Below are 11,933 nucleotides of genomic sequence, written 5' to 3'. Positions count from 1 at the left end.
CATGCAGTCCAATACAACTGGTGGCAGGTTGGAAGCCCCTCAGCAGTGTCCACCTGTCATGTAAGTATATGTTTTCATGCAGTCTGTTACAACTGGTGGCAGTTTAGAAGCCCCTCAGCAATGTCCACCTGTCATGTAAGTATATGTTTTCATGCAGTCTGTTACAACTGGTGGCAGGTTGGAAGCCCCTCAGCAGTGTCCACCTGTCATGTAAGTATATGTTTTCATGCAGTCTGTTACAACTGGTGGCAGGTTGGAAGCCCCTCAGCAGTGTCCACCTGTCATGTAAGTATATGTTTTCATGCAGTCCGTTACAACTGGTGGCAGGTTAGAAGCCCCTCAGCAGTGTCCACCTGTCATGTAAGTATATGTTTTCATGCAGTCCGTTACAACTGGTGGCAGGTTGGAAGGCCCTCAGCAGTGTCCACCTGTCATGTAAGTATATGTTTTCATGCAGTCCGTTACAACTGGTGGCAGGTTGGAAGCCCCTCAGCAGTGTCCACCTGTCATGTAAGTATATGTTTTCATGCAGTCCGTTACAACTGGTGGCAGGTTAGAAGCCTCTCAGCAGTGTCCACCTGTCATGTAAGTATATGTTTTCATGCAGTCCGTTACAACTGGTGGCAGGTTGGAAGCCCCTCAGCAGTGTCCACCTGTCATGTAAGTATATGTTTTCATGCAGTCCGTTACAACTGGTGGCAGGTTGGAAGCCCCTCAGCAGTGTCCACCTGTCATGTAAGTATATGTTTTCATGCAGTCCGTTACAACTGGTGGCAGGTTAGAAGCCCTGTCAGTTTTTGTTATTTATATGAAGACATTATATGATTATAGTACCGTTTTCTAATTTTTTTCTAGATACATAGATGCCAAACGTTAGGATTTTTTCGTAATTGTTACAAATTTTGGACCAAAATTACAGTGTTACGATTAACAGTCTATTTGTTACAGATTTTACTTCATTACTGGTTCTGGAACAGTTCCCTGTTTAAATATCATTTTGAACTTTAGGACTCTCCATCCGTTGTTATAATTGTGTAACAATAAGCGCTTGAGTGTTTCGGATTATTGAATTCTTGGAGGGTTCTTTGGACCATCTGTAGTAGAAAGCAATCTATCCATTTTCTGTTCTATTCCAAATGATTAATGAAGACAGGAAGTCTTTGTTTTTTAATTTTATGGTTTCTAATGGAACAGTGAATTTCTGCAGTAAGGAAAGAAAACTTGAACAACAAAATCGGAAATTGCCTTTTGCAATATTGTGAACAAGACTTCCATTCAGAGTGATAGTTAGTGTTCCTCACTTGCTCATCAAGTTTGAATCTTAGTTGTCATAAATAAAGGAAGTCATGTATATGTCACTGTGTGTGCCAAGTTGTTGTCATAAATAAAGGAAGTCATTTATATGTCACTGTGTGTGCCAAGTTGTTAGTTGTCATAAATAAAGGAAGTCATGTATATGTAACTGTGTGCCAAGTTGTTAGTTGTCATATATAAAGGAAGTCATGTATATGTCACTGTGTTTGCCAAGTTGTTGTCATAAATAAAGGAAGTCATGTATATGTCACTGTGAGCCAAGTTGTTAGTTGTCATAGATAAAGGAAGTCATGTATATGTCACTGTGTGCCAAGTTGTTAGTTGTAATATATAAAGGAAGTCATGTATATGTCACTGTGTGTGCCTAGTAGTTAGTTGTCATAGATAAAGGAAGTCATTTATATGTCACTGTGTGTGCCAAGTTGTTAGTTGTCATAGATAAAGGAAGTCATTTATATGTCGCTGTGTGTGCCATGTTGTTAGTTGTCATATATAAAGGAAGTCATGTATATGTCACTGTGTGTGCCTAGTTGTTTGTTGTCATAGATAAAGGAAGTCATGTATATGTCACTGTGTGTGCCAAGTTGTTGTCATAAATAAAGGAAGTCATGTATATGTCACTGTGTGTGCCAAGTTGTTAGTTGTCATAGATAAAAGAAGTCATGTACATGTCACTGTGTGTGCCAAGTTGTTAGTTGTCATAGATAAAGGAAGTCATGTATATGTCACTGTGTGTGCCAAGTTGTTGTCATTAATAAAGGAAGTCATGTATATGTCACTGTGTGTGCCAAGTTGTTAGTTGTCATAGATAAAGGAAGTCATGTACATGTCACTGTGTGTGCCAAGTTGTTAGTTGTCATAGATAAAGGAAGTCATGTATATGTCACTGTGTGTGCCAAGTTGTTGTCATTAATAAAGGAAGTCATGTATATGTCACTGTATGTGCCAAGTTTTTAGTTGTCATAGATAAAGGAAGTTATGTATATGTCACTGTGTGTGCCTAGTTATTTTTTGTCATAGATAAAGGAAGTCATGTATATGTCACTGTGTGTGCCAAGTTGTTAGTATGACTTAGTATGATTATTATTAAATTCCATGAAAAAAAAAATTATTTCTGAAATAAATCACAAATTACGAAAATCTAAATACTTTTTTACTAATTACAACAAAAGGGGGTTGGCATCTATGTAGATATAGAAAATGTTTAAATTGATTCTAAGATATAAAAAAATAACTTTTAACTCACCTGGCCTAAAAGGCCATGCGAGCTTTTGCCATCATTTTGTGTCCGTCCATCTAGGGTATCTAGTTTTAAAAATTTTTAGGGGGATTTGATCCATCAACATTAAAATTTTTTCGGTTGTATATTGGTATCATGTCTCGTCGTCGTCGTTGTCGTCGTCCGAAGACAGATGATTTCCGGATAATAACTTGAGTATAAGTATAAGTGAATAGAAATCAATAAAATTTTAACACAAGGTTTATAACCACTAAAGAAAGGTTGGGATAGATTTTGGGGGTTATGTTCCCAACTGTTTAGGAAATAGGGGCCTAAAAAGGGGCCCAAATAAGCATTTTTGTATTTTCCAGACAATAACTTGTGTTAAAGTGTATGAATCTCTCTGAAATTATACCACAAGTTTCCATACTACAAAGGGATGGTTAGGATTGACTTTGGGGGGTTATGGCTCTTACCATTTAGGAATTATGGGCAAAAAAAGGGGAAAAACAAGGGTTTTTCTGGTTAAAGGACAATTGAGACAATTTAAAATTAGTGTAAGGGAGGTAATCCAAATCAATTTTAAAGAACAATGTTTGATTACCTCCCTTACACTGCTTGTAAATTATGTATTAAGAAATGATGATTGTCTTGAGGTGATTAGCTATCAATTTATTTTTAGCAGTTACTATTAATTAATATTAATTTTAGCCATGACTATGTATGTCATTTTATATTTTAAGACTTTTATGATGTATTTAAATGAGTAACTATGGTTGCAAACTCCATTAGAAATTTGAATTGAGATACTGACCATATCTTGAGGGAAAGAATTTTTTTTGGAATAAGGGAAAGGGGGAGGTGAAATAATTGGAGGGGGGACAATTTCTCTCATTTCAGATTTCAGAAATTAAAAGAAAATTTCTTCAAATATTTTTTTGGGGGATTATATTCAACAGTATAGCAAAAAACCGGGGTAAAATTTTAATTTTTTATTTTTTTTGGGGGGGGGGGATCAATTCGCAACAGCAAAGTGTATTGCACAAAACCAAAAAATTGAATATAAATTCAAATCATATAACCAATTTGAAGTTCTTTGACTACAGTTATTCTGTGTCAGAAACCTATTATGTGTCAAAAATTTAATTACAATCCAAATTCAGACCTGTATCAAGCTTGAATATTGTGTCCATTTTGGCCCCAACTTTTTAGGGTTGGACATCTGCGGTTGTATCCAGCTGTGCTCAACGAAGCAATTTATTTGAGTTATTGCCCCTGAAATTGATTTTTTTGCAAATTTCACAGTTTTGCGTTATTATCTTGAAAACTATTACAGATAAAGAGAAATCTTAAACAGTAAAAATGACCAGAGCATTGAAGATCTTCAAATAAGTCAACTAGGCAGAAATCATCTAATTATAATGACCCCTTATAGTTTTTGATTTTTGCCCTTTTTGCATTAATTATAGGAAACTATAGTTGATATAGAGAGAATCATTTGATAGTAAAAATATTTTTTGGAAATGCAATCTACAAGTCAACATGGAAGAATAGTCATAATCCAGAATCCAGATAGGAGTTGTTGCCCGCATTAATAGAAACTTCGCAATAATTTCTGAATTTACAGTATGTTTGATTATAATCAATCTGGATTATAAAATAAAGAAACCTGTAGGTAACTGCCTTTACAGCTCTTTCTTGTTTTGATTTGTTTCAGGAAGCATTTTTATGGCACCGCCACTAAGTGGTCGTTCTGACACATCTAGTTTAAGAGCTTTTTACATTTTATTCCAAATTCTTTTAACTTGTTTCTTTCTCTATTTCAAAATAATGCTTCTTCCATGTATTATTCTTACAAACTATGAGGAAATTGTCAGATATAACTAATAAGTGTCAGATATAACTAATTTTTGACTACGTTTCAAAATTGGTTTCCATTCTCTAACATAGTTTGCCTCAACCAAATGTTATGAAACTTGTACACAATGCTTATTACCACAAAACACAGATCAAGTTGGAATTTTGATGGTGTCACTTTTACCATTCTAGAGTTATGCTCCATTACAAATGGAAAAATTGCTGAATTTTTCGTTTCCATTCTTTAACTTTAGTTTGTCTCTACCAAATGTTATATGAAACTTATACACAATGCTTATTACCACAAAACTCAGATCAAGTACACATTTGGGTAGCGTCACTTTTACCCTTCTTGAGTTATGTCCCTTTATAATGTTATATGCAAGCGGGGGCATCATCTGTGTCCCATGGACACATTCCCCATTTATTTATACTATATTCTACCTTAAAGTTACATTTTATTTTCAAAATGTTATTGGAAAAACTTTTTTAAAAATCAAACATAAGCTGTGACTTTATGACCCAGTTTGACTGTAATGTCAGTAAAATGAAGTAAACACATTTGCATGGTTTTAGCTAAAAATCGGCAAAAAATCCAGAAGCTTTTTGGTAAACATAACATAAAGTACAAGCTTTGCTTGAAAGTATTTTTTGTCATGGTAAATAGTCACAACTTTAAATATTGTTTTTGGCAACGGTTGTGTACAGTATGATTTCATAGTATATTTGAGTGGCACGTCAAGATTTTGGACAATTTAGCAAATACCTTGTAATAACTTTCATTTCATGGTTTTATGACAAGTAAGAGAGAAAGGCTCAAACAAAAATTAGAAATTTGATCTTGACTGTAGATTGATTCAATATGTAAGTTTTAAAGATGGAAAAATTTAAAAATATATCTGATTTACAGGCAAACTTGGGCCAAAATTATACCATTTCTCTTGTCAAAAATTAATCTGTAATAATACGACTTAAATTCAGAATCAACATGTTGAAATAATTAATGGCATTGACCATTAAAATTTTGTTTATGGCTGATTGAGGTCTAAATTTGATTTTATCTTTACTTTAGAAAAAAATTTTTGTGTACATTTATTTGACCTATGTACCGGTAAGTCTTTCCTATAAAAAAGACATCTTGATCGAAATGTGTGGACAATGTTTTCCAGAGAGCCATGAAGATTTAAATTACGCTCAAAAAACTTGCTAACACCTGGTCAGCAGCTTGGCAGTGTTGAGTGTGCACTTTTCCCAATCTGTCGACCAGACAACTACTTCTTTAGCTCACCTGGCTTAAAAGGCCAAGTGAGCTTTTCTCGTTACTTGGCGTTTGTTACAAAAAATCTTCTCCAAATTTAACCATACTTGGCCACAATCATCATTAGGGTATTTAGTTTGAAAAATGTGTGTGATGACCCAGCCTGCCAACCAACATGGCTGGCATGGCTAAAAATAGAACATAAGGGTAAAATGGGCAGGTTTGGTCTAGTATCTTGAAAACTGCTGTAAATGGAGAAAATCTGAAAGCGGCAGAAATGTTTAAAATGATGAGATCTACCTATTGTCTATTTATTTCAAAACTGTCAGACAACTTCTTATACGAGTTATTGCCCTTAAATGACGAATTTTACCCAAATTTTCCATTTTTGCTTAATATCTGGAAAACCTAAATAGATAGAGAGAAACTTTTATTATCAAAAATGATTAGCAAGATCAGTCTGCATGGTCGGAATCGTCAGATGACTCCTTATTGGAGTTATTGCCCTTTAATAATGATTTTTATCAATTTTATGCATTTTTGCCTGATATCTGAAAATAATAATAAATAGAAAGAAACTTTGATAAGCAAAAATGATCAGCAAGACTTGTTCTACAAGTAAGTCAAATAGTGGAAAAGAGTTCTTGCTCTTTAATGACGATTTTCCCAATATTTTACGTTTTTTCTTACTATCTTGAAAACTATAAAAGATAGTTGGAAACTTTAAATAATAAACTAATCAGTAAGACAACGTCTACAAATAAGTAAAATTTTGCTGAAATCAGATTTTACTCTTTATAGGAGTGATGGCCTTATATGATAATTTTTTTATCGTTTTTGGTGTTTTGGGCAAAAATTATAAACAGAAAAATGATCAGCAATACAAGATCAATAAAAAAAAAAGATTTTTGTCAAGAATTCTATTCTAGTCCACAAGATGCTCATAGACCTAGGTGAGTGACACAGGCTCTTTAGAGCCTGTAGTTTGTTTACCAATACTTTTTTCAATATGTTGAATGAACACAATGACTTCATATTAGGTCAGCATCTTAGCCTTGACAAGTTATAACATTTAAGATCTTTTAGGATCTGTCAGACATCTACTTTCTAATTTCTTTGAATTAAGGGTGGGATGTGCTGTCTGCTATCCTGTTAAAGAATATAATAATTGTTTGATAGTTGTGATTCTTCTTTTTGTAGTTAAAATTAAAGTTAAAATTTTATGTGGTTTCTCCTTACACATAGGAAAAGTTAAGGATAGGCAATATGACAAAGTAGATAATCATCAAGTAAGAAACATATGCTGACAAATATAATACCTACCAATGATAGAAGAACATAGAGCATGACATGAAAGAATAATTTTATTTTAATAGGATTGATGTTGCAAAAACTAACCACTTCACAATTAAAATGTGTACAAAAACATATAGACTTACTTTTTTCTGGGACATATTTAAATGATTTTATTGAATTTTATAGCATGCAGCACCCACAAAAATGTCCATTTTGACCTTGGTCATTATTAATATAAACTTATGTATTTAGTTTAATTTTGATAATTTTGATGTGACTCACATCTAACCCTTGTTTTGTATGTATTTGAACAAGTGTGTAACAGTTTATAGAATTAGTAAATTTTTATTATAGGTACCAGTTAATGTCAATTTGCTGGGCAGCCATTCCAGAAACCAGACCAACATTTTCTGAATTAATAGAAAGGTTACAAAGGGCCAAACAGGTATATTGAAACTATTTGATGTTACTACTTTAACTACAAAGCTACTTGGTTTATAAGTAACAAATAAAAGATGTTGGGTGTACCTATGTGAAACGGCATCTGAAATTAATATTGCTAAACAATTAGAATACTTGGCAGGGGTGGATCCAGCCATTTAAAAAGGGGAAAAGGGGGGGGGGGTTCCTAACCCAGGATAAAGGGGTGGTTCCAACTATATGTCCCCATTCACATGCATTGATCGTCAAAAAAAAGGGGGGATCCCCCCCCCCCCTCTGGATCTGCCACTGCTATGATATATTATGTGTACTTCATTTGACAAGTTTGTTAAAATGATCTTAATTAAAACAGAAAATGTATGATAAGACCAGTTTTTGGCACCATTACATGTATTTTGAAATACTAAAAGTATTATAAATATACCAATTACCAACCTTTCATTTCAAGCTCACCTGACCTGAAGAGTCAATTGACCTATCTAATCACTTGGGGTCTGTCATCGTCCATTAAATCTTACAAACATCTCCTCTGACTTGAAAAAAAATGTCCAGAATGTTGAGATCTAACAACTGTCCAATTTTGAGGCCCCTCATGGGGGTGTCCAAGTAATCACATAATCACAAATTTTTTGCCAATACAATTACATAATCATTAATTATTTTTTTAAACAAGATAGTCAAATAATCACAAATACAGTCCTAGATTATCGAATAATCACATAACCATGAAGTATTTGGTCTGGTAATCAAATAATCACTATAAAAACGGCCAAGTAATTACATAATCAATAAAATGCTTCGTTGAGCGCAGCTGGATACGACCACAGAGGTCCAACCCTGAACAGTTGGGGCAAAAATGGACACAATATTCACGCTTGATACAGGTCTGAATTTGGATTGTAATTAAATATTTGATATGGAAAGAACTTAGAATGGGTTATATGATTTGAATTTATATTCAATTTTTTGCTTTTGTGCAATACACCATGCTGTTGCGTATTGACCCCCACCCCCCTTTATTTTGCAAAAAAAAAAATATTTGAAGAAATTTTCTTTTTAATTTCTGAAATCTGAAATGAGAAAAAATTGCCCCTCCCCCCACAATTTCTTTTTTACCCCCCCCCCCCCCCATTTTTTTTCACCCCCCCCTCAAGATATGGTCATAATCTCAATTCAAATTTCCAATGGAGTTTGCAACCATAATTACCAATTTAAATACATCATAAAAGTCTTAAAATAGAAAATGACATACATAATCATGGCTTAAATTAATATTCCTTAAATAGTAACTCCTAAAACTAATTGACAGCTAATCACCTCAAGACAATAAAACATATTTATGCATAATTAAAAAGCAATGTAAGGGAGGTAATCCAATTTTTTTTTTAATACTTTAAATGTATTTGGATTACCTCCCTTACACTGCTTTTAAATTGTCCATTAACCAGGAAACCCTTGTTTTTCCCCTTTTTAGCCCCTAATTCCTAAACATTTTGAGCCATAACCCCCCAAAGTCAATCCTAACCATCCCTTTGTGGTATGGAAACTTGTGGTATAATTTCAGAGAGATTCATACATCGTTCCACAAGTTATTGTCTGGAAACTAGAAAAATGCTTATTTGGGCCCTTTTTAGGCCCCTAATTCCTTAACTGTTGGTACCATAACCCCCAAAATCAATCCCAACCTTCCTTTTGTGGTATTTAACCTTATGGTAAAATTTCATAGTGATCCATTCACTTAAACTAAAGTTATTGTGCGAAAACCAATGTGTCTTCGGACGACGCCAACGTCATACCAATATACGACCGCAAAAGGTCGATAAAAACCCCATGAGGAGGCTCATTAAAACTGTCAGACTACTTCTAATAATTTTGCCTATACTTGAAAATTATGATAGATACATAGAAACTTGAAATAGCGAAAAGGATGAGCAAGACCAGATCTACAAATAAGTCAACATGACCTAAATCATCAGTTGACTCCTTATTGGAGTTATTGCCGTTAAATCACAATTTCTGACATTTTGGATGTGCATATTATCTGGAAAACTGAAATAGATAAAAAATAAAAAAACAACATTTAAGTAGGAAAATTATCAGCAAAACAAGATATACAAAAAAGTCATCATGGCACAAATTGTTGGTCAACTCCTGATAGGAGTTTTTGCCCTTGAATGACGATTTTTACAATGCTTTTGTGCAATTTAACTATTTAGTTATAATATATAGAGAGAAAATTTAAATAGCAAAATTGATCTACAAGACAAGATCTTTACAATGCGATTTTTACAATGCTTTTGTGCTATTTAACTATTTAGTTATAATATATAGAGAGAAAATTTAAATAGCAAAATTGATCTACAAGACAAGATCTACAAATAAGTGGATATTGCCAAATTGTTGGTCAACATTTTATTGGAGTTATTGCCCATAAATGACAATTTTTTTTTTAGTTTTTGCGTATTATCTTATTTTAATAGAAACAAGAATGTGTCCATAGTACACGGATGCCCCACTCCCAGTATCATTTTCTATGTTCAGTGGACAGTGAAATTGGGGTCAAAACTCTAATTTGGCATTAAAATTAGAAAGATCATATCATAGGGAACATGTGTACTAAGTGTCATGTTGATTGGACTTCAACTTTATCAAAAACAACCTTGACAAAAAACTTTAACCTGAAGCCAGTCAGGCGGACGGACGCACACACCAGAAAACATAATGCCCCTACTACTATCATAGGTGGGGCATAAAAATGAGTAGCAAGAAAAGATGACAATTAGTCAACATGGCTGAAATTGTCAGTTAACTCTTTATTGGAGTTATTGCCCTTAAAAGACTATTTTTACAATGTTTTGAGGTTTTTATGCCCTCGCCATAGCAGAGGGGGCATTAAATTTTACCCTTGTTGTCTGTACTTACGATGTCCCAAAATTGGTTTCCGTTCTCCTACTTTAGTTTGCCTCAACCAAATGTTATGAAACATACACAATGCTTATTACCACAAAACACAGATCAAGTTTGTATTTTGGTGGCGTCACTTTTACTGGTTGAGAGTTGTGCCTCTTTACAAATGGAAAAATTGCTGAAATATTCGTTTCTGTTCTCTAACTTTAGTTTGCCTTGACTAAATTTTATGAAACGTATACAAAATGCTTATTACCACAAAATACACATCAAGTTTGAATTTTGGTGGCGTCACTTTTACCGTTTTAGAGTTATGCCTCTTTACAAATGGAAAAATTGCTGAAATATTCGTTTCTGTTCTCTAACTTTAGTTTGCCTCAACTAAATGTTATGAAACGTATACACAATGCTTATTACCACAAAACTCAGATCAAGTACAAATTTGGGTAGCTTCACTTTTACAGTTCTTGAGATATGTCCCTTTATAATTGTTATATGCAAGCGGGGCATCCTCTGTGTCCCATGGACACATTCCTCATTTATTTCCATTTTTTTACAGTTTTTTCCTACTATCTTGTAAACTATGATAGGTAGAAATTTAAAAACCAAAAATGATCAGTGAGACCAGATCTACAAATACGGCAATTGCAGGAATCGTACTTTCACTCCTTTTAGGACTGGAGTTATTGCCCTTAAAGACGATTTTTTTTACTATTTTTATGCTCCCTCTGCGGCGAAGGGACCATTAAGTGTTACCCTTATCGGTCCTTCACTCCATCCCATTTTCTTTTCAGCACTCTAACTTAAATTTTCGTCATCCAAATTTTATGAAACTCATACACAATGCTAAGAAGTACAACTTGCAGATAGAGTTTGAATTTGGGAAGTGAGTCATTTACCATTCAAGAGTTATGCCCCTTTTTAGCTCACCTGGCCCAAAGGGCCAAGTGAGCTTTTCTCATCACTTGGTGTCCGTCGTCGTTGTCGGCGTCGTCCGTCTTCTTCGTCGTCCGTCATCGTTAGCTTTTTACAAAAATCTTCACCTCTGAAACCACTGGGCCAAATTTAACCAAACTTGGCCACAATCATCATTAGGGTATCTAGTTTAAAAAATGTGTCCGATGACCCTGCCAACCAACCAAGATGGCCGCCATGGCTAAAAATAGAACATAGGGGTAAAATGTAGATTTTGGCTTATATCTCTGAAACCAAAGCATTTAGAGTAAATCTGACATAGGGTTAAACTGATTATCAGGTCAAGATCTATCTGCCCTGAAATTTTCAGACAAATCTGACAACCTGTTGTTGGGTTGCTGCCCCTGCATTGGTAATTTTAAGGAAATTTTGCAGTTTTTGGTTATTATCTTGAATATTATTATAGATAGAGATAAACTGTAAACAGCATTAATGTTCAGCAAAGTAAGATCTACAAATAAGTTGTATGACCAAAATTGTCAGTCGACCCGTTTAGGAGTTATTGCCCTTAATAGTCAATTTTTAACAAATTTTTGTAATCTTTTACAAAAATCTTCTTCTCTGAAACTACTGAGACAAATTTAACCATACTTGGTCATAATCATTATTAGGGTATCTAGTTTAATAAAAAATTTGTCCGATGACCCTGCCTTCCAACCATCATGG

At 34.1% G+C, this 11,933-nt stretch overlaps 1 protein-coding gene across 11 annotated transcripts in view; it reads left to right on the top strand.

The window, feature by feature from the left end:
* The window catches only part of LOC127737499 (ALK tyrosine kinase receptor-like), a 131,291-nt gene that overhangs the window by 113,910 nt on the left and 5,448 nt on the right, over positions 1–11,933 (top strand). For all 11 annotated transcript variants that reach the window (XR_007999602.1, XR_007999596.1, XR_007999601.1 and 8 more), the window contains one exon: positions 7,299–7,389. Coding sequence is in view for 2 of the 11 variants with exons in the window: in XM_052248288.1 (XP_052104248.1) it covers positions 7,299–7,389 (91 nt within the window). In the remaining 9 variants the exon portion in view is untranslated. The remainder of the gene's footprint in view (positions 1–7,298; positions 7,390–11,933) is intronic.

This window comes from Mytilus californianus, unplaced genomic scaffold (genome assembly GCF_021869535.1).
Source record: "Mytilus californianus isolate M0D057914Y unplaced genomic scaffold, xbMytCali1.0.p SCAF_4, whole genome shotgun sequence".
NCBI lineage: Eukaryota > Metazoa > Mollusca > Bivalvia > Mytilida > Mytilidae > Mytilus > Mytilus californianus.
The sequence above is the reverse complement of the archived record's forward strand: the minus strand, read 5'-3'. Positions and strand labels throughout refer to the sequence as shown.